This window comes from Perognathus longimembris, chromosome 16 (genome assembly GCF_023159225.1).
Source record: "Perognathus longimembris pacificus isolate PPM17 chromosome 16, ASM2315922v1, whole genome shotgun sequence".
NCBI lineage: Eukaryota > Metazoa > Chordata > Mammalia > Rodentia > Heteromyidae > Perognathus > Perognathus longimembris.
This window is the reverse complement of record NC_063176.1, coordinates 22,995,166-23,020,614: the sequence shown is the minus strand read 5'-3', so window position 1 is coordinate 23,020,614 and position 25,449 is coordinate 22,995,166. Positions and strand designations below refer to the sequence as shown.

The following is a 25,449-nucleotide window of genomic DNA, read 5'->3' as shown; positions in this document are numbered from 1 at the left end:
ATTTTTCTTTCCTTTACACTTCTTAAAAGGAACAGAGTCAATTAAGAGTTTTTCTTTTTAGCTTCCATTGACTTTCTCAATAGATTAGTAAGGGGGTTGTCATGCAGGGGGAGGTTAGGAGAGAAGCACTTTCAGTTTTGAATCCAAGAGTTGAAAAGAATTGAGAACATTTGCAGAGGATGAGAAATGTTACTAAGGTGATTACTGAATAGTTAGGAAGACTGAGTAGGTGAGGCCTGGTGGCCTCACTTTTCTTTTTAGCTTTTTAGCAAGGTAGTTGAGGAAATCTCTAGGGAGATTAACAGCAAGGCTTGTAGAGCCTAACAGTGTTTGCATCTGCTTTATCATTAACTTTATATAGGTATTTCAGCATCTTCATTTATCTGAGACTTTCTGTTTCTAAAATGAACATAGTGAAGATGCCCAACCTTAAGAATTATTGAGTTAAATTATGAAAAATTCTTCTTAGCCTATGAAATTATGTAGTAATTAGATAGCCTCTCATACTGCTCTTATCACTACTTTGTGCTTCTGATATTCAGACTAGTGCTAAAAGTAAGATCCTTTATCAAAAATAACCAAACTTTAAAGAATTGGAGGTGTGGTTCAAGCGGTAGAGTATTTGTCCAGCAAGCCAGGAAGCCCTGAATTCAAACCAATATTAGTACCCTACTCCATTGTGAATATTGTTTCTATGAGAAAAAAGCATGTTTTTGTAAAATTGCGCAGTACCAATCCTTTACTGCTTTTTAAAAAAAGTAGTTATAATGTAGACAACTAAGTAGCTTGGTGATTTAGAATCATTGTAAAATAGAGACATTATAGATAAATAATGCAATTATTTCAATGGAACTATTTTGAGGGACTTTGTACCCTAGAACTTTTTTGAATAATCTCCCCCCCCCTTTTTTTTTTAGGTCTGTTTTAGGGCTTGAACTCAGGGCCTGGATGCAGTCCCTGAGCTCTTTTGCTCAAAGCTAGTGCTCACTCTTTGAGCCACACCTCCACTTCTGGTTTTCTGGTGGTTAATTGAAGATAAGAATCTCATGAGCTTTCCTTACTGGGCTGGATTTGAACCACATTCTTCAGATCTGAGACTCCTGAGTAGCTAGGATTACATATATGAGCCACCAGTACTTAGTTGAATAATTTTTTATTGCTTTTTAATTGATTTTTGTTTAGTGTTGTTAAAGCCACATTGTGTCACTTTCTTGAAAAGATCTTATTTGTCATAGTTATGCTACACTACTTGTCTTTGACTTGTCTGACTTTTAGTTTGGGACAGTGCTTTAAGTTCAGTTTATTCCCTGTAAACCTTAACAACGTTTGGTAGAATCATCCCTCATCTTAGGCTAGAACTGGAAAAAACATTTTTCAATGAAACATCTTAACATTGTGATCTATTATTGCAGGGTTCATGCTTGAACCAGATCCAGAGCATAGACCTGATATATTTCAGGTGTCTTATTTTGCATTTAAGTTTGCCAAAAAGGATTGTCCAGTCTCCAACATCAAAGTAAGTAGTTTTGAAAGTAGTATATTACTGTAAAATACATTTTATAACGTGCAGTTAGTGTGATCGCATACTGTTTTTGTGACTGTAGTTTGGTATAAAGCCACATTTTCCAAATGGTTCCTCAGAGTGCTCTGGAGAGCTATAACAGATTCAGGCTCAGGGCTCCCATAGGAAATTTTGACAGAAATATAGTGACATGTATCAGTCATGGCATAGGCTATTTTTATTAAATGTATAGGCTTAGCCGTTTAGTAGACAAGATGATTCATTTGGGTATTTTTTTTTTAACTCTGGAAGTATGATGTAAAATTCCTGAGAGAGACACAAGGCAGAAGGTTAAATGAGAAAATTGTAAATAGCATAACAATGTAAATGGAGATACCTGCGTTCAGTTTTCTACCTTTACTGGTAACTGATTTTCTCTTTTGAAAGGTTAATGTTCCTTTTTTCCCAGGAAAATTAGGACAGTAATTATAAATATTGTAAGTAATGTAATCCTCTGTGGAACAAGAAGGTGTTCATTCAAAGGCTGAATTCCATTCATTATCTACACTGTACATGAACTACTTCAGATAAACTGTGTATGGCAAATATCTGCTAATTTTAATAAAGGTGGCTAGAATCATCACTGGTTTCAAACTCCTCTCCACTTTGTAAAACTTGTTCTAGCATTACTTGTTCTTATATATTTTGTTTATATCTTAATATATGTACTAGGAAAAGGAAGGGATGTGTTTTCTCTGTTTTGTTACTCCCTTACCATCTTGTTTTACTTAAGGTTTAACTCATTTGTTAATTGTATATAATGATGTTCTTCTGTTTATTTCCTAAAGAATTCTATGGAATATAATATGAAGATGACATTTGTGTCACTTCTGATATTTGCAGATTAGATCTGGCAAATGTGTGGGAATAGCTTGTATGTATCTGATGAGAACATAATGGTATCTCACAGGTAGTATGTTTAAGTTCAGTAGTATGTCTATAGTTTGAAAACGTAATGCAATTAAAATGAAAACTAAAGTGAAAAGTTTTGTTTTCTTCCAAGAATTCCTCTATTCCTTCAGCTCTTCCTGAACCAATGACTGCTAGTGAAGCAGCTGCTAGGAAAAGCCAAATGAAAGCCAGGTAGGTTGAAACTGAAAATGTATTTTAAAAAAAAACCCTGACATTCTCATTTTAATCCTAGCAAGTGTCATTGGTTAAATATCATCTTCTCTGCCAAAAATTGTGTGTGGCTTTAATGAATGTGTGATTATAGATTTTGTAAATTGTGGTACTGTATGAAATAAGCTTTTTTAATGCTAGGTAAAGGGTTTCATATGACTCATTTGAACAGCCTGCTCTCATCAGTAAAGATGTGAATGTAACTGATGGTGTTTTACTGCAGTTGTCACTTTCATCACATGACCACTCTAATTCAGGAAACTTTATGTTAATAGCCCAGGCAATTTTTTTCTTTTTAATTTAAGGAAAGAAAACATGACTAACAGGCAGGTGGAAAGTGTATGCGTTTTTTAATTTTTTTTTTTTTGGCCAGTCTTGGGCCTTGAACTCAGGGCCTGAGCACTGTCCCTGGTTTCTTTTTGCTCAAGGCTAGCACTCTGCCACTTGAGCCACAGCACCACTTCTGGCCGTTTTCTGTATATGTGGTGCTGGGGAATCGAACCCAGGGCCTCATGTATACAAGGCAAGCACTCTTGCCACTAGGCCATATCCCCAGCCCCAATATGCATTTTTTAGAACTCATATGTAGTTATAGTTGCAATACTTTAAACATTTTTTTTTTTGGTAGGTCCAAGGGACTCAGCATCGGCGCTTACTAGGCTGGGGTGCTTACTGTCGAGCTACAACTATTATCTCAATTTTTCTTTGGTTGTTTTCGGAATAGGGTCTCATTCCCTGTCTAGGCATGTGCCTTAGCTGTGATCTCATCCCTGGGATCACAGGTATGCACTACCCCAGCAGGCTTCTCTCCTATGGAGATGGACTCTAATGGACATTTGTGCCTTGGCTGCCCTGATGTATCTTCTCAGTGTCAGGTTTCTGTGTAATTTGGGATGACAGGTACAGATCTTGCTGACTTTCACTTCTGAGCCTCCCAAGTAGCTAGGGTTGGAGACGTAAGCCATTAGCACCAGTGGCTTTTAAAGCTTGGTAGAGAACCCTGGTAGGCTTTTTAAGATTTTTTAAAGTAAAGAATTAAGTATTAAATCTTATTTTTCTGCTAGTGACTACATTGATAATTTTGCAGTATGTTAAGACTAAGACCTGATGATAAATTTTTGCATCATGCTTTTTAAAAATTTTGCTTTGCCAAAGTGATATACAGAGGGGTTACAGTTACATGCATTTCTTGTCATACTTGTTACCCTCTCCCTCGTTTTGCTCTCACCTTCCCTTCCCCCTGGTATTCCCCCCCCCAGTTTTGTTTGAACTTAAAAGTTAATAAACAGGATTATATGTTTGATGACTAGCTAGATATAACATTGAGTATATGACAAGTGTTTCTTTTTATTATATGTCAAATAAAATAATTTGCATCATTAACAAAGCTGTGACCAATAAATCTCTTCAAATGGAGCACCAAAGGAATGCTTTTCCTGAGAATGGAAATTGCTGGATTTCCAACAAACTAAATCAGATAGGCAGTTCAGACAGGAAAAGTGACCTTTGTGAAACTTCAGAGCTAGAGCATAAGGGAATATAAGATAGGAGTGGTGGGAAATGAAGCTTGAGGGTTAGATAAATGTGTCTTAAGCAAGTTCGACAAGTTTAGGTATTGATCTTTATGTGAATTTTCTAACCTCTCATCAGCTCTGCTGTTGGGGACTTAGCCATGAAATGTATTGTAAATGATCAGCTGTTACATGTTTTGCTAAAGCATTATTTGTGGGTGACCTGTGTCTCATCCATGATGAGCTTTAATTAGAAGCAGGTGTTATGACTGAGTGCTAGTTATGAATTATTGTATGACTTACTAGTTGAATTTTATTATTTTTTAGTTTGTCAGTTCTTTAGAAGTAGATGCAGACATATAAATGAATCAACTGGACAAAAAGAATGATTTGTGTATCTTTTCACTATGACATACTTGTTACAGCTGTGCAGTTATAAGAAATGAAATCGTGCTATCAAAATGTGCAGTGTTTAACTCTTTATAAAAGCGTTATATGGATGGATGGGGGTGGCTCACTCCTGTAATTCTTGCTAGTCAGAAGGATTGTGGTTTGGAGCCAGCTTTTTGGAGCCAGCTTTGACAGGAAAGTCCATGAAACTCTGATAGCCAGTTAACTATCAAAGAGCCAGAAGGAGAACTGTGGCTTAAGTGGTAGAACTCTAGCCTTGAAAGAAAAATCTCAGGGACAGCTTCTAGGCCCTGAGTTCAAGTCTCAGGACAGGCATAAGAAACAAAACACAAAACCTACAATATATATTTATCAAAGCATACATGGTACTTCATTAATATTTATACTTTTTATGTGTCAATTTCGTAGAATTTTAGTGCATTTTTATAGTATGTAAAGTCTGGTCTACGGCCATACCACTCTAAATGTGCCTGATCTTGTCTGTAAAGTCTGTTAATATATATTAAAATATAAGATTGGTTGGTACTTATTGTCCATTAAGATAAATTTATTTTATATCTAAATGTACACACCTTAGTATCTCCAATAGCTAGTTTCATCATTCAGAAAAGGCCAAAGGGTGCTTCTCACCTGCCTGTGGCACTGTCTGCTTTACATCTCAGAACCTCCTTTGCCTCCCCAAATTTGCCTGTGTTCTTGTGACCGTTAAATATGTGAAGCTAGGCATGGTAGCTCACAGTTACAATCCTAGCTACTTGAGAGACAGGTATTTGGGGGTTATACTTCAAAGCTAGCCTGACCAAAGTTCATGAGACTCCATCACAACTAATAGCTGAGCATGGTGGCTAATGCTTGTCATCCTAGTTACATAGGAAGCCTAAAATTGGAGGACTGTTGTCAGCTTGAGCATAAGGGCTAGATCCTCTCTCCCAAGCAACTAAATAAAAAAGAGCTCGGGGCATGGCTCAAATGGTTGACCACTTGCTTAACAAGCCTGAAGCCCTGAGTGCCGTTTCCAGTATCATCTCCAGATCCTTCCCCCAAAGAACAAGAGCAACGACAACAAAACTGAAATGTATGAAGGTTAACTGATTTAGTTGCTTTAAAGATGGAAATGTTGAGAGTCACTGCTCCTACGGAGGGAAGTGTTGATGGATTCAAGCCAGAATCTGAGTCTTTGGAAGATTATTCAGGTGATAGGTGGGAAACTGTACAGTGTGTTGTGGCTCATGATGGTGCAGGTGAGGTGGTGCAGCTCTGTCCCTGTGGCTATTACTGTTGGCTGCTTTGGTTCATTTTCTTGCAGTTATTTATACAGAAAATGCTTGGTTTAGTTTTGTTTTTTAGTCTAATGAGATGATCTTTATTTAAAAATTTCTATCTCTAGTTTTTATTTGAATCTTTTTCTAGTCACATTAAAATAGAATCCCTGATATTCATGACAGTGTACAGTGTTAGCTTGGCACTGATTAATTTTACCATATTTTGTTCTGTTTTTGCCAACATGTGCCATGTTTTCCTAATTCAATATACCATATATTTTTTGATAATAGGATGTTGCATACTGTTTTATTAGATATCAGGGTTGTATAAGAAATACTGTTACTTTGGTAAATAAATGAGGAGTAATTAAATTGAACAGTCTTTTAGATTTTTAATATGCCTTTTAGAGCTTTTGCAGTGTGTGTGTTACAACATGGCAAGGTCACTTCTGATTTGTATTACTCTCTAATAAAAAGGATAAACAGAAAGATTGTAATATATCTTCCTGATTACTTAGGCTTAGGGTGTATATGATTGGTTTTAATTTCATATCCCATTATTTGAACTTACAAATATTTTATTCTTATTAAAATAAGATCTAATTGATTATAAGTATAAATGGTCTCTTATGACCTTAGTTCAATTTTTATATGACTCATATCATATCTCTCTCATTCCAAACATGTATTCTGTGTAGGAGATAACACATAACACAATATATTGCCACAATTTGAAAGTCTTTCAATTTAGTTTTTTTTCCTCCTTTCCTCTTAGAAAAGTTAACTGCTAGCAGAGCTCCCTCTTGTGTTACATATAAGGCAAGAACTGACAGTTGTAGGTTGGGCTTTTTCCCAGTGCAAGTGTACGCTTGATAAACAAGATGTATGTTAAAATGCTAAGTATTAAATCACTTAAAAAATTTCAAAGAAATTTATTGAAAGATTTTTATGGTAAATTCTATCTACATTAAACATTTGACCCTATTAAATATTCTTAACTAGATTTTTAGAAATCAAATTTGCTAAATACAGAAGTTAAAGACTTTATTCGTACCTATTTTAATTAAAAACGACAAAAATCTGTGTCTTCTTGAATCACATCAGCTGTCTCTTGCTTCCAAAAATGTGTATTCATATTGCCTAAAATGTACATTCCCACATTCCTCATGGGAAATATTTTATATAATTTCTATTTAGTGTTCTAAGCTAAAAAGATTCAAGAAGTTTAACTTGAGCAGATGGCTCTATCTGGTAAAAATGTGTTTTGTTTTATATTCCTTGGGGCATGGTATTTTTCTTCTCATGTCTTAATCCAGCCTAAGGGTGATTATTGTTTCTCTTTAGTGACTTGAGTCTTATGTTTATTTCCTTCCAATTGTATTTTATTGCCTAGCAGCAATACTTAGGATTATGGCAGACTACAAGTGGTAATGCACTGTTTTAAGAATATGATCAATTTTAATACTATTTTTGACTTTCCTGTCTTCATTACACATTTATCTTGAGAGTTGAGATGTAGGAGGGAGCCAAAAGGACTAATATGATAGTCTGTAATAATTAAATTCATCTGTTGAAATATACATAGAAAGAATTGTACATTATAAATAATCCCAATATTTAGAAGAGATGTATTCTTGTATTGTAGAATAACAGATACCATTGGACCAACAGAAACCTCAATTGCACCAAGACAAAGACCAAAGGCCTACTCTGCTACTACTAATATGTTGACCATTCAGAGTTCAACAACACCTGTTAAAGTCCCTGTTCCTGATGAATTCAGTAACCACAGACCAAAAGGTAATACAGACATTTCAACCCCATCCTCATTATAGTTTTCAAAATAATCTCTTTATGATTTGATTCCTTAGGAGCACAGATTACCAGCAAAACAACTTGTTTTGGTACTGAAGTTTGTCAGTTAGAGCCTCATACTTGCTAGGCTAGCACTCTAACACTGAGCCTTGCCCCCAGCCTTTTTTAGCTGGTTATTTTTGAGATAGTGTCTTCTTTTTTTGTCCTGATATCCACCTGGTGTTGTGCAACTGAGATTCTCCTATTTTCTACTTCCTGCCAAAGCTGGAATGACAGGTGTGTGTCACCATGCCCAATTGTTATTGGCTGAAAAGGGGTATTGTGAACTCAACTAACTAGATTTACAGGTGTGAGCCACACTAGTCAGTTTAGCAAACTTAATATTGTAAAACAAATCAAATAAAGCTTAGTTTCCTAGACATTTATATCCATGGTAAATAATTCCTTTGGGCTGTATGCATATAGGAGTTTGTGATAAAGAATAAATGCTTTAGTTGGATTCTTATTGAGTTTAGTCATTTTATTGAAATCTTTAGTGTGTTAATATAAGTTTTTGGAAATCTATCACAGGAGCACTGAGACCTGGAAATAGTTCTGAAGCGTTACTGAGTCAGGGGCTCCCTCAGCAGCCTCCACAGCAGCATAGAGTACTTCAACAACTACAACAGGGAGACTGGAGATTACAGCAACTTCACTTGGAGCATCCCCACCCTTACCAGCAGCAGCAGCAGCAGCAGCAGCAGCAGCAGCAGCAGCAGCAGCAGCAGCAGCTACTTCAGGATGCTTATATGCAGCAGGTAGTTCTTTGGTATCCTCTACTTCATGATACATGTATGCCACAGGTGGTTCTTTTGTTACTGTACAAATGGAAGCAGTATGGTAAAATTCATGAGACAATTGAATTTGCTTTCTATTTGTGTGCATTTTGAACTAAATTCAACCAAACATTTTCCCTAGTATACTGATTATTACAGAAAATGTAGTTAATAATGTAGGTAATAAAATAACAATTAGATGAGATAGTTAAGTACAATGTTAAAATGGGCTACATCATGGCTTTATGAAGCAAAGCATGTTCCTATAATTATTTGATATCCTGCATGAAATAGAGTTTAGGATGAATATTACATGTTTTGTTTTATGTCTTGAGTTAACAATAATACTTTTATAAAAATCATTTCAGAAACAACTTTATCTTAGATATTTGTTCCTTTTTATTTATTTTTTATTGTTTTGATTGAATTGGCCTGGGGGCAAGAAAAACAAAGTAAAGAATATAAAGTACAAATAACATTGAACATAGAATCAAAATAATCTTAAGTTCTGTTTTGTTCTTTGCCTTCTGGTTTCATTACACTTAGTAAACTAAATTGAATTAATATTATCATTATTTCATAATTGCTTGAAATATTTTAACTCAACATTTATGCATGATCAATACTTAAAAAGAGGTAGGCATTAAATCTACGAATAATATTGATTTTTCATTCCCCTTTCAATGCAGTATCAACATGCAGTGCAGCAGCAACAGATACTTCAACAACAGTTTTTAATGCATTCAGTATATCAGCCACAACCTCCTGCATCACAGTATACTACAATGGTATTTATACTCTAATTTCTACAGATTGCTTTAAAGGTGTTCAGTATAGTGTTGGAATTTACAGTATTAATAATGCCATTTAGAATTCAGTAATTCAAAATCAGTTTATTTTTTATTGTATCCTTTTTTTTTCTTATTTATTGTCAAAGTGATGTACAGAGAGGTTACAGTTTCATATGTTAGGCATGGGATACATTTCTTGTACTGTTTGTTACCTCCTCCCTCATTCCCCCCTCCCCCTCCCCCTTTCCCTCTCCCCCCCATGGGTTGTTCATTTGGTTTACACCAAACAGTTTTGCAAACATTGCTTTTGTAGTCATTTGTCTTTTTATCCTGTCTCTCTCGATTTTGGTATTCCCTTTCACTTTTCCTAGTTTTAATACCAGTATATACAGTTTCCAATGTACTCAGATAAGAGACAGTGATAGTGGAGGTACAAGTCCACAGGAAGGGGATACAAGAGGATCATCAACAATAGAAGCTACGGTTTCACATGGCATGTTGAAAGTAATTACAACAATGATATATCACTCGTTTCCATAACATGGAGTTCATTTCATTTAGCATTATCTTATACATTCATAGGGGCATAGCTATTAGGCTCTTGTGATCCTCTGCTGTGACTAGCCTAAACCTGTGCTAATTATTTTCTGTGAGGGAGACCATAGAGTCCATGTTTCTTTGGGTCTGGCTCACTTCACTTAGTATAATTTTTTCCAAGTCCTTCCATTTCCTTATGAATGGGGCAATGTCATTCTTTCTGATAGAAGCATAATATGTACCACATTTTCCTGATCCATTTGTCTACTGAGGGGCATCTGGGTTGGTTCCATATTTTAGTTAAGACAGATTGTGCTGAGATGAACATTGTTGTGCTGGTGGCTTTAGTGTGTTCTTGGCAAAATCAGTTTAAGTTAGTTAATGCACATGTATTTTCTTGAAGCCAAGTATGTATTCTCAAGCAGCTTTAGCTTGTTCTGAACTATGGTATCTGAATATGGCACATTGTAATTGATAAATTAATATGTATAGAAAGTGATCTGCTACCAGTGATGTTTTGCTGTACTGTATATCTCTTTCATTCAGCAGATACCTGTTGAGTACCAATGAAATCCCAATGGGAAAGTACATTTTCTTCAAATAAATAGTTTGGCCAGCATACTTGTATGTGTAGGACACTCTCTTGTTTTTTTCTTAAAATATTTAAAGGAGGAATTTTTATCTGACCAAGTGAGTCTATTTTGTATTTTTAGTGGATAAAATTCATCCTGCTATAGTTTTTTAGTAACAACCTTCTCCTTCAAATATACTTCTTTTTTCTGCTTCTAGTTTTGTCCCCATTGAATGTGAAAAGGAAGGAGCATAGTAAATAGATACAGTGCTGATAGTGACTCAGTGATTTGAACATTGATGTGTATTTTGTTGTTTTTTATTTCAGATGCAGCAGTATCAGCAGGCTTTTTTACAGCAACAGATGCTAGCTCAGCGCCAGCAGTCTCAACATCAGGCATCACCTGAATATCTTACCTCCCCTCAAGACTTCTCACCAGCCTTAATCTCCTGTGCTTCATCACTTCCAGGTCAGGTTGGAACCAAGGATGCCTCTTACAGTGCCAATAGGCAAGTATTTTTCCAATGAATGCAAGTGAAAGTGGATGTAATTGATGAGTGGAATAATGAAATGGTTCTTGAATCAATTTAGAGTTATTTTGCTATAGAGCCTCATTTTTTTGAGTTATTTGTTTCCTTACCCTTCATTCCATTCCCATTTGTTAGTTCTGCTAATTACTCTTTGCAGACAAGGCTTAGCATTTTCAATCCACATTTATGGTTAAGGGAATTATTGGCATATATGAAAAGACATTTATAGTAACTTAAATATAAACAAAACCCCAATGAGCTACTTTAATAGTTAAAGAGAAGTAACCTTGTGAACAGGTTAATTATTTCTAGCACGTTATTAGTTTTAATTAAATTGACTACTTATAAAGTTTTTGTAATTGGTTTAAACAAAGGCTTATAAAAATATATAGTAGCTGAGTATAGACTGCTTGCCTAGCATACAAGAAGCCCTGGGTTCAACTCCTCAGTACTACATAAACAGAAAAATCCAGAAGTGGCGCTGTGGCTCAAATGGTAGAGTGCAGCCCTGAGCAAAAGAAGCTCAAGGACAGTGTCCACACCCTGAGTTCAAGCCCCTGGACTGACTGTATAGTTAAAAAAAAAAAAAAAAGGTATAGTGACAATGATCAAGTGCTGTCCTCCATTACCTATGGAGTATATATCTGGATCTCCATATGAAAAGAAGCTGACAGCTTTGTTTTCTTCACATCATTTCTGTGCTGGGTTTTGAAACTGAGTTGAGGGAGAGACAACTAGGGATTCCTGAACTAAGAATTTTTTGGGCTCACATTTTCCCTCAGAAGCTAAGATACCTATCTAAGAAAACTCCCATAGAGCAAGAGGCTTCAGATCATAGATATTATGAGTAAGTTTATCACATATATACAAAATAACCTTCATTTACTTGGGTTAATTCATACAGTAACCTAGCAGTTCTTCCTCTTTTGGTAGTTCCATGAAGAGAAGGAATGTCTTTTTCTGTAAGACATTTTCATATAACTAGGATGTATAATCTCTCTGTACAATATTAGTAGGGACTTTGGAGCGATGCTGTTTGGTACGGTAATGGATCATCGCTTTAAGACTTGTCCTCTTGGGCTGGAAATATGGCCTAGTGGCAAGAGTGCTTGACTCGTATACATGAAGCCCTAGGTTCTGATTCCTCAGCACCACATATATAGAAAAGGCCAGAAGTGGTATTGTGGCTCAAATTGGCAGAGTGCTAGCCTTGAGCAAAAAGAAGCCAGGGACAGTGCTCAGGCCCTGAGTCCAAGGCCTAGGACTGGCAAAAAAAAATATATATATATATATATATTTTTTTTTTTTTTCAAGAGGACAGGTCTTTTTAAATTTTTTGCCAGTCCTGGGGGTTGAACTCAGGGCTTGAGCACTGTCCCTGGCTTCTTTTTGCTCAAGGCTAGCACTCTGCCACTTGAGCCACAGCGCCACTTCTGGCTGTTTTCTATATATGTGGTGCTGAGGAATCGAACCCAGGGCTTCATGCATAAGGAGGCAAGCACTCTTGCCATTAGGCTATATTCCCAGCCCCCGAGAATATTAAATAATACATTTTGAGTGCTTACTTTTTTAAAAAACCATGTGTGAAATCATTTAATCACTTCTGTAGCCTTATAATATAGATACTGTCACCCCTTTAAAAGAGATTATGAAGCTGAGGCATAGAGAGGTGTTAAGGAACACACCAGTGTATTTTAGTTAGGTGGTTAAGAACTAGTGTGCTTTATGCTCAAATCCCAAGTGTTCTTTCTCTCCATCCTAGCTCCTTCGTCTTCCATCTCCACTATATTAAAATGATGTGGTTTTTGAAGTATGAACAGAAGAAATGAGGTTTCCTTAATTGTAATGTGTTTTTTCCTTCTTTTTCCTCCTCAATTATTCTAGTAGATCAATTGCTGAAAAAGAGGCAATGGCAACTCTTAAAGATCAGAAGAACATAAATAACCCACCTGATATGTCAGGGTGGAATCCTTTTGGAGAAGATAATTTTTCCAATTTAACAGAAGAGGAACTGTTGGACAGAGAATTTGACCTTCTAAGATCAAGTAAGGGACACTTGAAGGCTTATTTTGCTTCACAGTAAAATAGCAGCTTTATAATTGTTCAGCAAGGCCAAAGACTGTTTTGAGGTGGTACATAGAAAATGCTTTTTGTGCATTTGAGGGCCGTCGATTTTCATATATATAAAACAATGTTGTGTACATTGGAAATTAATTGCTTGGTGTAGTAGCTCTTAAGCTCAAAATTCCTGATAGTATGCTGATATCCTAACACTTAACTACTGCATATCTATGAATGTTAAATTCAGAATATCTCTGAAACATGGAAAATTAATGTCCATGTGAAAAGGGAGACCTTAGTATCTTGCCTTACTAATCATTTTTTCAGCTATTTTCTTGCACACTTGATAGAAAAGGTTGTGGGTCTGAGAATCCCTTTGAAAATGCCTGAAAGAAAATGTGGGCTACTACATTATGTTAATTTATTGTAATATCCTTTTAATGAGTAGTAACATAAAAGGGCTGCTTTGTTTTCTGGTATGGCAAAAGTTAAATAAATTACTTTCCACTTTAACTCAGTTATCTCAATTTTTTTACTTCATTGCTTTTTCTCAAACTACTTACTACATATGTCAAACCTTACCACACCTATTTTGGGAGTGTTTTCTTTAGGAAGACAGTTTGCAAAATAGGAGCAAAAAGCTCACTTTTGAAGTGAGGCAATGTTCATGTTTCTTAGGTTTAGTGTGTATTTATATGTGTGTATTGGCAGGTGGACGCACACACACGTATGTTTTACCCTTTCTGTATGTAAAGAGAAAATCTCAATAGCCCCCAGTTTCTAATTTTTATTTTATTTAGGTAACTGGTCTTATGAATGCCTTTCATAGCTGAAATGCTTTGTTCTGGATTGGTATATATTTTATGTAAAATTTTAAGTGCCCTACATTCATGTTGTGTGGGATTTAAATTTGTATTTTACATATTAATTATATATTATGAAAATTAATTTTATGATTAAATATAGATAGAAAATGAGTTCTGAGCCGTTAATGAAGGTTTGTTAACTTTGATAAGACCCATTACATCCTATTAAAAATATATTTTCCTAAACCACAACTTCTGTTTGGCTTTTTTCCTAGAATTTACATGAAGTAGCCCTAAAAACAGGTTTTAAGAAAGGAAATAAAGTTTATCCTTTTTTTTGAAGAGACAGTAAAGAATAGCCAAATCATAACAATTTTATTTTAGTGTAAAATCAAAAGAGTATTCCTTTTTTTTTGCCAGACCTAGGCCTTGGACTCAGGGACTGTTGGACTCAGGGCCTGAGCACTGTCCCTAGCTTCTTTTTTTTTTGCCAGTCCTGGGTCTTGGACTCAGGGCCTGAGCACTGTCCCTGGCTTCTTTTTGCTCAAGGCTAGTACTCTGTCACTTGAGCCACAGCGCCACTTCTGGCCATTTTCTATATATGTGGTGCTGAAGAGTGGAACCCAGGGTTTCATGTATGGGAGGCAAGCACTCTTGCCACTAGGCCATGTTCCCAGGCCCAAAAGATTATTACTTTTAATGTGTACTTTCAAAGGTTCGCTAAATCAGTATTTCTTTCTTAGTATAAAACAAAAGCACCAAATCTTTTTTTCTTTAAGAAAAATAAACTTAGGATAGGTAAATGATTCACAATATTTTGTATGTTGTAAAAAGTGCTATCCTAGACATTTTAGAATATGTAAGCCTTATTTATTTGGTGTAGACAAGAATGTCATGTAAATATGTTTTCATGTATAAATTCATAAAAATTGAGTTTTGCTTATAGAATTTTGAACCAGTGACTTATGTTCAAACTTCATAGTTAGATGTAGTTCTCTCATGTGTTGTACACATGTGTGTGCCATAGATAGTGTACATTTCCTGGCATTATTAATTATAGAATGCTATTAGGTTCTCAGTGAAAGTGTAGGAACAACTTTACATTAATGTCAGACTTGTATCACTGGAAACCTTTTTTTTTTTTTTTTTTTTTTGTCTATTATAGCATTTTTTTCTTCCAGAGCTGAGGCAGGAATTCAGAGCCTTGCACTTGCTGGGCAGGTGCTCTTTTGCTGTGCTAAATTCCCAACCCTAATTTGGAAAACCATCTAGGTGGCCACTGAAATGACTGAAATTCCAGTTACTGAAATTACTGCCTCAATTTTTTTTGTACTGCATTTATCACTCAGTACCAGAAATATGAATTCTAATCCCAATAATTGCATTTAACTGGGTAGTATCTCAGTAAGTCATTTGGCTGATGTTAGTCTTTATCCTGTGCAAACTAAGATGGATACAGATGATGCCTTCCTCAAAGTTTCAGGAAAGTTCAATCAAATGATGTCTTTATGAGTTGGTCACACCGTAAGAAAAAAATTGCCACTTTCTCATTTCTCCCCATCTGTTAAGCCTTTAGAATCTGATATAGGAAATCTTTGGTGGTTAGCTGATGTTTAAAAGTTCTGTATCAAGTTTCTCTGCTGGTAAGTTCAAAACAAATTCGACTTTTGGGCAAACATCAAGAGCAGGAGAGACAAATGACAGTGATGAAGTAGGTGGAAAAGTCTTTATCTCCCAATATTAAATAGCTGTTGTATTGGGCTTCAGAGAAGGCATAGTATGTGTAATAAAATTCATAAAGAATCAATGATGTATAGGATGTACTTGAGAAACTGTTTGTTAGTAATTGTAGTGTTCAGTCATCTTTAGTATTGTTTTAGTACAAGCAATAATCCATATTTGACCTATTTGATAGAGTTTAAATTAAACTAATAGGCAGAAATCCTCTTTCAGAACCTTAAGAATTTTAGTAGAAGACTAACAATGTAATAAAAAGTGATAGTTGGTCATTATTGGTTTGTTTTTCTCTCCACAAAACTATTTTCCAAAATGAAGAAATAAATTATCATTACATTTGAAATGCTAAAAATATTTGCATTTCTTCTTGGTACATATTTATTTATTATGAATGTTCAAAGTTGTTAAAATTTTTATATTTGGGTTTATTAAATGTTTTCTAATGAACGACTAGAGACCTTAATGTATACCTTAGGAATATAGACATTGTCCATGTAATAATATAATAGTTTCAAAGTGATCATAGTTAGAATAATGCATTGCCTTATTTTTAAAATGATGCATAGTTTTTTTTTAAAGGGAAAAGGAATTGCAGCCTAGGGAATATACTACCTGTGTGTATTATCAAATCATAACATTTTAGTAGTTGGTAAATATTTAGTGTTGGTAAATCTTATTTCTGTAGTGACGTTTATAAAAACAGTTAATTTCATACACTATGTGAAGGGATTGAACATATAAAATAAGTTAATCTTTTCATTGGAAATGAATGCTATTTATAGGTCAAAGTTTTTGTGTTTTTTCAGTTAATTGTTAAGACCAACAATTAAGTCAAAATTGGAAGCAGTAGTATTACTTTTCTCAAAGATCTTTTTTGTTTTTTAATATGTTTGTCTTCATCATTTTGTACATGATTTTTTTTGAGGGGAAAATTTCAACTTCCATTTGTTCAAATAGTTGTATAGGTCTAAATGTTAACTAATAATGAAATATTCTTTTTTGATGATTGGTTCATTTGGGTCTATGTAAAATTTCAACAAAATAACTAAAAAGAATAATATACTAAAGACTGTGATTGCTTCACATTTTTACTGAATATTGTTTTATTTATGAAGCCACAGAATAAAGTACATACAAACTTTGGAATTTGTAGTTCACTGTAAAACATGAACTGACATCTTTTTGTAGCTCAGACATGTTACTGGGCTTTCGGTGCAGAGTGACACGTTTTTAGAAACTGTAAAAATGGCTTCACAAGTATCTGATGAAAACTGTTGTTTAAGACTTTACTCATGAATCTTTTATCTGTATAACCATTAGGCCATTTTTTATATAACCAAAAGAAATTTTTTAGAGTATTTTAATATAAGATACGTTTTGATTCTAGGATTTCTTTTGTTTGTTTGTTTTTTTTTTGGCCAGTCCTGGGCCTTGGACTCAGGGCCTGAGCACCTTCCCTGGCTTCTTCCCGCTCAAGGCCAGCACTCTGCCACCTGAGCCACAGCGCCCCTTCTGGCCGTTTTCCATATATGTGGTGCTGGGGAATCGAACTGAGAGCTTCATGTGTAGGAGGCAAGCACTCTTGCCACTAGGCCATATTCCCAGCTGATTCTAGGATTTCTAAGTCCTGTATTTTTAATATATGTATCAATTAAAATTCATTTAAAAATTCTGTATTCGTGGGCAAAATTCTTTTGGAAAGACAGGATAAGGTAAGTTGTTTATTTTGGACAAGTCAAGATCAAGCTTGGACCTCTTCTAAACAGAACTAGTCTTTTGAAAAGGTACTTAACTCCTCTCTAAGGGTGACTCTATATTTGCAGTATAACAGTTAAATAACCATTTTCATTTGTTTTTATTTGTAGATAGCTGTTTTTAAAAATCCTGTGTGGTCATTATGTATTTTGTGTCCAGGAACCCAGATTATTAGAAATCTGATTTTTTTTTCAAGTCCATTATAATTGAATTTTTTGTTTTATATGACACTGAGACTACTCATTTTATTATGAATTTATCTAATTTTTTATATAATTGGATAAATGAACTTTTCATAGAACACTTTCTTCCATTTGGTGACTCTACGTACCATTACATTATAATGTTGGTGTTTGATATAAGTGCATAATGCTACTTATATATTTAACATTAATTTACTGTAGCTTGATGGAGAAATATATACCAATTGCTTAAGTATTCAAAGTGCCTTAGTAGTAATTTTGTGATTTTTATATACTAGGAACCATTGGAATAGTAGTGGTTTATAAATATGGAATGTGTTAAGGTGCAAATTCTCAGTTCTACCCACAATAATCTCACTCATTAGGTCTATGGTTGGAATAGGTAAATGCATTTTGAATAGGCTTCTTGGAACTTTTGATACAGATGTATAGAACCAGATTTCTTTCTTAAGAGATAGGTACCAATATAGTAAGTCATGATTTTGGAAAGTGGGTGCTCTTCTATATTGTTGCGTGGGGAAGTCTCCCCTTTTTCTTTCCCATTCTATTTCCTTTTCCCTCTTTTATATAACAGAAGCTAAGGATGTAGAAGGGTAGAGTAGGAGGACTCAAACAAGGCTAATTAGTTTCTGGCTTGTAGTCACTTTTTAATTTGATTCAGAGCCTAACAAAATATTATTCACTGGTAATTACAATGATTTTTTAAAGAAAGATGCTATGAGACTAGCTTCTTTGACTGTGAAGTTCTGTGGGGTTATCATTCTGAGTAAGAGACTCTCATGGTACAGTGAACTATTTTTTTCTGATATCATGAATTAAGTACACAGTTGATATCTTATTTGTAAGATATATAAGAATAATAAAGTTTTTCATTTTATTTTCAGTTTGAGATTTGAAAAGTGGAACTTAACATAATAGAAACTTTTATTTGTTCCAAAAATCAATTGGCAGATTTTTTTTTGATAACTCAAAATCAGTGCCACAACTAAGTACTAGCATTTTAACAAAATAATAAGCAAACACGTTTGTGTGTGTGTGTATGTGTATGTGTGTGTATGTTTATATGTATGCCAGTATTGGGGTGAACTCAGTGCCTGAGTATTGTCCCTTAGTTTTTTTTTGCTTAAGGCTGGTGCTCTACCACTTGATCCACAGTTCTACTTCTGGCTTTGGGGGGTTAGCTGGAGTTAAGAGTTTTATAGACTTTCCTATTCTGGCTGGCTTTGAGCTTTGTCCTTTGATCTCAGCCTCAGGAGTAACTAGGATTAAAGGCAGGTAGTAGGGGCTGGGAATATGGCCTAGTGGCAAGAGTGTTTGCCTTGTATACATGAAGCCCTAGGTTCGATTCCTCAGTACCACATAGATAGAAAAGGCCAGAATTGGCGTTGTGGCTCAAGTGGCAGAGTGCTAGCCGTGAGTAAAAGGAAGCCAGGGATAGTGCTCAGGCCCTGAGTTCAAGGCCCAGGACTGGCAAAAAAAAAAAAAAAAAGGCAAGTAGTAGGATAAAAGGCGTGAACAGCTGATTAAGTAAAATTTGAACAAGCAAAATTTCATGAGGATGTTGCATGTATACTTTGTCAACAGTAGATACTAGTACCTATTTAAAAATGTTTTAAAATTCTCATATGAATAATTAAGCATCACAAGGTTATTAATTATTCCAAGACCTTTTCTTCTCAAGAGTGTTGGACTGGTACTACTAGCATGTTGAAATGCAGAGTCTCGAGATCCACTTCACATTCCTGGAGCCAGAATCAACATTTTAATTTCATAGTGATTAGAATGCATAGTAAATTTGACAAGAATTGTTTTAGGGGATGCTACTTTATCTTGGGCTTTTTACTTCATTGTGAAGTTATAAGTCATTCTTAGGAATTCCCTTTTATTTGGTTTGCATTTCTTTTTTTTTTTTTTTTTTGCCAGTCCTAGGCAGTGAACTCAGGGCCTGAGCACTGTCCCTGGCTTCTATTTTGCTCAAGGCTAGCACTCTGCCACTTGAGCTACAGCGCCACTTCTGGCCATTTTCTGTATATGTGGTACTGAGGAATCGAACCCAGGGCCTCATGTATACGAAGCAAGCACTCTTGCCACTAGGCCATATTCCCAGCCCCTTCCCTTTTTATTTGGATTTCTCCTCTTCACCCTGAAGCCCTGTAGAACTTTACAAAATACAACATTATTTACCCAAAGAATTCTTAAAAATAGCCATTCCCTTACATTTTTTCTATAGTTTATTTTTAATATACTATGTATATTTGCATATTTGTGTGTGGAGCTGGGGATTGAATCTTGGGTATTACATGTGGTAGGCAAGTATTCTACCACTTGAGCTGTGGCCCCCACCCACGCATGTTCTTTACATTTTTACATTTCTTACTATACTATTGCTCCCCCCCAACCTCAGCATATAAACAAAGATTTTTGTTTTCTTTGATATTATGTGTAATTTCTGAGAAACGAATAATGAAGTATAATGTAGTGAATATTCTTTATTGCTACTGGAAATGAGCAATAGATAGCTATTTAGTGGATGAATAACCATTGAAATATTTTTTCTTATGCAATTTTAGAGAAAGTCTGCCAAATATGACTTTGCTTAGTAAACAAGGTTTAAATTCATTCAGTCCAATTGTTTCAAGTTGTAGACAAGTTAATATTTTATGAACTAGTTTAACTTAGGTATTTGGTTAACTATTTAGTAAACCTACCACTCAGGACTATGCCTTAGTACTTACAATTTGGAATCTAATAGTGTTCTTAAATAATGTTACTTTCATTTTCACTTTGATTTGTACTGCATTTCACTTTTGCTTTAAGGACCATTTTTATTTTATTTTATTTTTTGTTCCATCTTATTTTTGCAGACAGGCTCAAGGAGAGAGCATCCTCAGATAAGAATGTAGACCCACTTTCTGCACCACTTAACCATCCTCCAGAAGATGCTTTTGGTTCTGTTCCTTTCATTTCTCACTCAGGCAAGTTACAAATGTAACATCCCTACCATTAAAAAGTTAAAGAACTACGCAACAAAACATTATTATTGGAAAGCAGGTGTAGGAATCAGGTGTTACAGAAAGCATAGTAGAAAATGACTTTAACCTTTAGCCAACCTGGTCTTTCAAGTGTTCTACCTTTTGGGTTATTTAAATGTACCTTTGTCAAAGTAGAAAAATGCTGATTTACATGATAGAAATAACTGTTACTTTTACCTTTAAAAATACATGCATATAATGTCTTTCCTTTATGTATTTAATGTACATTTAAAGATACTTTTATCCTTAGCTTTTGCTTTAATGTTACCCAAGCTCTCTTATAGTTTTGTTTTTGCTGCTCTTTGCTTCTTAATAGCCTGCCTTTGGATTTAAAATTTTTTTTTAATTTATTGTCAAGGTCATGTACAGAAGGTAATACATAAGGTACATAAGGTACATAAGGTAATGAGTACATTTCTTGTCATACTAGTTACCTCCTCCCTCATTTTTGTCCCACTTTCCTTTCCCCTAACCTGCCCCCCCCCCTTGAGTTGTACAGTTCATTTCCAACATATTGCTTTGTGAGTATCACTCTTGCATTGTTCGCCCTTTATCATTTGTCCCTTCCTTTGGGTTTTAATTCAGAATTTAAATATCGATATTATTTAGTATTTAAATGTAGGGTTGTTTTTGTTTTTTTTTTTGCCAGTCCTGGGGCTTGAACTCAGGGCCTGAGCACTATCCTTGGCTTCTTTTGGTCAAGGCTAGCACTCTACCACTTGAGCCATAGCACCACTGCTGGCTTTTTCTGTATATGTGGTGGTAAGGAATCGAACCCAAGGCTTCATGCATGCTAGGCAAGCACTCTATCACCAAGCCACATTCCCAGCCCCTAAATTTAGTTGTTTAGTTGGCTTACGTAGAACACTTACTTAGCAAGCCTGGAACCCTGAATTCAAGCCCTAATATCATCAATAAATGTATGTATATATTTTAAAATAATTCCAAAGTTATTATACCACTAACACTTGAAATATTTTTTGGCATTAATCAATGTATGTGTTTTTATGATCATAAGGTAAACAAGTCTTAATCTTCGTATTGGGAAGTACATTAGAAGAAATAATGCTTTGTTAGAATCAAGTTTTGAACTTTTTTTTCTTATTTTGAATTGTCAAGGTAACAGTTGTCTTTGGTTCAGTGCCATTTATTTCTCTTAAGCAAGTTACATAGTACTCACTGCTATTTAAAAAATACATGCGTAAGTAACAAACCATATTCAGCCAAATATACAGCCAAAATATGAAGTGTATGTTTAGAATTTCAGATGGAAATTGAATTTCTTATGGAATTCTACCGGCTTTTTACCAATTAGACTTGATTATCTGGAACTGATAGTACATTAATCAAAATTTATTCTGATTGTTATAACACTCCAAAGGTTAATCTTTGATATTACTGAAAACACTCTTTATTCTTACCATTCTGTTTGCTGGCTTCATACTGTCTTTTTCATGCATACATGACCATCTTAACTGGGTAAGATAAGTAACTATGTATTTAACCTGTATAAACGTTGTCCATTTCACTCCTAATATCATGTCACAAGGGAGTCGTTTTCTTTATTCATAATACCTTAAAGTAGTTTTTATCAGTTTGCAAGAATATAACAATGACGTAGGTTTGCAGAAAGCAATTTCAGTACTAGCTCTTTTGTGTCCTATGAAAGGGGAATTGCATTACTCTTTCAACTTTTCATGTATCTACGCAGCTCCTCCTCTGTTCTTCAATAGCTTCTGACAGTTTCCTAGAAAAATGGAGCATTAGAGTCAAGAACTAGAGCAAACTCAAATAATATTTTACCTGGACACCTTTATTTTGAGGTTGACTTAGGGATTTTGTAATAATTGGTAATATACTAGAAAATTTGAGTTTGATTGCTGCTATTATCTTAACTTTGTTTATGTAGTTCTCTGTAGGTTTAAAGATATTTGAAAGTTGGAAATACCATTTGCCTGTGTTTGATCTAACCCAGTAGCCTAACCAGGGACTTAATAATCATTGAGTATATGAAAACATGACTATCCATAAAAAATAGTCTATATACTCCTTGATATTGGGACAGTGATCCTAACAAATATTATATATATAATATTATATATGTGTATATATAATATTATATATATATATGTGCACTCTCTGCAACCTTTTTGTAGTGTGAATGTGCACACTGATTTATAGTCAAACAGGAAGGTTTGATTATTAAAAATTAAGGACATAGACTAAAAGAAAGGAATGGTCATAGGAGAAATGTGCCTTAGCATAGCATTGTTAAATTGATCCTTGTCATAGCAAAATATATTTAAATAAAATTCTAAAATTGCATTGGGCTGTATATTATAAAGCTTAGAAGCATTTTGTTTTAATAAAATTTTAGGTAACAATAGGGTATTAGGGGCATTCATTTTTGTCTAATAGTAAAATAAATAAATCTACTAAAATGAAAACACCTTCTTCATAAGATTTAGGGTAAAATTGAGGAAAAAACATTCTACCCAATGAAAATACCCTCCACCGCAAATTATATTATGTGAAGTAATCCAAGCTCAGAGACACAAACAGTGCATGTTTTCTCTCATATATGGAAGTTTAATCTAAAATACACTGAGACATGCTAAATTATAGGCATTTACACATAGTGAGACCAAAGGAAGATATTCTTAGGAGAGGAACACAAAGGTCCAATACCTACATGAATCTGATCATATAATATTCATTGAAATGAACTCCAAGAAGTGAAAACAAGAAGGTTTTTCTTTTAAAAAAAAAAAGAAAGAAAGAAAGAAAGAAAGGGGCTGGGAATATGGCCTAGTGGCAAGAGTGCTTATCTCCTACACATGAAGCTCTCGGTTCGATTCCCCAGCACCACATATATGGAAAACGGCCAGAAGGGGCCCTGTGGCTCAGGTGGCAGAGTGCTGGCCTTGAGCAGGAAGAAGCCAGGGACAGTGCTCAGGCCCTGAGTCCAAGGCCCAGGACTGGCCAAAAAAAAAAAAAAAAGAAAGAAAAAAAATGTATTCCACCTGCCACCATGAGAATAAGAAATATGGAGATTTCTATGACTAGCACAGAAAAAAGTCTAAGAAATAAACTATTAAGAATGTGTGTTCATATCATACAGAATCAGTATATGGGATAAGCCATCTTACTTGAATTTGGGATTTCAAGGTTACTAAACAGAATTTCATTTTAGTTAAACCATGTAGAGAATGCTTCTTCAACACAATAATTATACATCAGCATGTTATAAGAATTTAGCAAAATTTAAGTCTAATGCTAATGGGGCATTTAAGAGTCTGGAATCTAGTGTTTCTTACACTGGTTTTATTTAAAAATCATACTTATTTAATCTCTCTCTCTCTCTCTCTCGTGTGTATGTGTGCGTGCACGTGCACGCTTGTGCACCAGCCTGCTTGAACTCCTGGCTGGGAATGTTGTTTCTTACCTTTTTCACTCAAGGCTAGCACTTTGCCACTTTAGCGTCAGCTGGCTTTTTGGTTGTGAATTTTAAAGATACGAGTCTCATGGACTTCATTGCCCAGGTTGGCCTCTAATTGTAACGCCCAGATCTCAGCCACCTGAGTAGCTAGGATTGCAAAAATGAGCCACTGACACCTGGCAACATTTTCAAATACAGACTATTTCTAACCCTGATCAGGTTTTATATGTCATGTTCACATTTCCTTCCTTTATAATTCCTGGAGTGGAGTAGTGTGTTACAATGAATTTTGTTCAATTAATTTTGTTTGCTTAGCTTTTTATGTTCCTTATCATGGATTCATCTGTATTTGGAAGTATAAAATTCCTTACAGATTACAGTGGCCATTATTTTCACTTCTTAATTACATTTCTCATGAAACTCTGTAATCAGAATTAACTGGTTGTTTTTTTTTTTTTTTTGATCTGGCACATTCCTTTAATTGTAGTTTCTTATTTACCCTTTATTCTTTCAGAAATTCCTGTATTGTCCTTCCTCAACTATCCTTCCTTCATGGTTTGTTAGATCAATACTTCTAGTTGTTTGTTGGGGAAAACAACATGGTTGGATAAGTTTTAAACTCTGCTACTTAAAAGTGTATTTTTTGCCCAAAATGACAAAATGAGAAAATAATTCTAGGATATATGTGTGTGTGTGTGTGTGTGTGTGTGTGTGTGTGTGTGTGTGTGTGTGTGTGTGAATTCTAGAGGCACTGCATTGATGCTACCTTGTAATTTTGCAGTTTAAAGAATTGATAGAATTCTGGTCATAATCTGTTCTCCGTAACCTGGGATACTTTTTTCTTTTTGTTTTTCAACCTATGGGCATTTTAAGCATTTTTATTAACTTGTAAGTATTCAAGATATTTCCTGACTTTAAATCTTTAGTTTATTCATTGTACTGGAGTCCTTGTGGGCCTGATAATACATTTCTTACATCTATAGATAATTTTAATTTTTGGTAAAATCCCATTATTAAGGTATTATAACTGATGAATTGAACATTTAATTAAAAATATTTCCCATTTTGTTTTCATTTTTTCTCTTTAAATTTCCTTTATTTTTATGTTATAAATTGAAGACACCATCTTATTCCTTTGAGGTTTTCATTTCTCTGAGAATACTTAGATATAATGTGCTCTAGGTATGAGAAATCTTTTAAATTGCTTCAGATAGAACTGAGTGCAAAATATGAAGGGAGGTACAGGAAGGGGAGACTGGAGGAATGTCAGACCTTGAGTTTCTTGGATATACTTTGGTTGGCCATGATGCATTACAAAGAGTAAATTATTACTGGTTTCATTTGGTGGGGGGGAGTTTTATTTATTTTTTAGTGTGAAGGGGGTTACAGTTACATAAGCAAGGAAATGAGTACAATTCTTGTCAAACATTGCTACCCACTCCCGCTTTCCAGACCTCCCTCTACTCCCCCCAAGTTGTAAAGTTCATTTC

The 25,449-nt window shown here is 34.8% G+C and overlaps 1 protein-coding gene across 3 annotated transcripts in view; it reads left to right on the top strand.

The window, feature by feature from the left end:
• The window catches only part of Bmp2k (BMP2 inducible kinase), a 98,806-nt gene that overhangs the window by 53,751 nt on the left and 19,606 nt on the right, over positions 1–25,449 (top strand). Inside the window, exons 8-15 of one of the 3 annotated variants that reach the window (XM_048364628.1) lie at positions 1,413–1,516; positions 2,565–2,644; positions 7,513–7,667; positions 8,256–8,479; positions 9,187–9,285; positions 10,724–10,905; positions 12,814–12,971; positions 20,353–20,463. In XM_048364628.1, the coding sequence (XP_048220585.1) occupies positions 1,413–1,516; positions 2,565–2,644; positions 7,513–7,667; positions 8,256–8,479; positions 9,187–9,285; positions 10,724–10,905; positions 12,814–12,971; positions 20,353–20,463 (1,113 nt within the window). Of the gene's footprint in view, positions 1–1,412; positions 1,517–2,564; positions 2,645–7,512; positions 7,668–8,255; positions 8,480–9,186; positions 9,286–10,723; positions 10,906–12,810; positions 12,972–20,352; positions 20,464–25,449 lie in introns of all 3 variants that reach the window. The other 2 variants (XM_048364627.1, XM_048364629.1) reach the window with 2 other exon arrangements.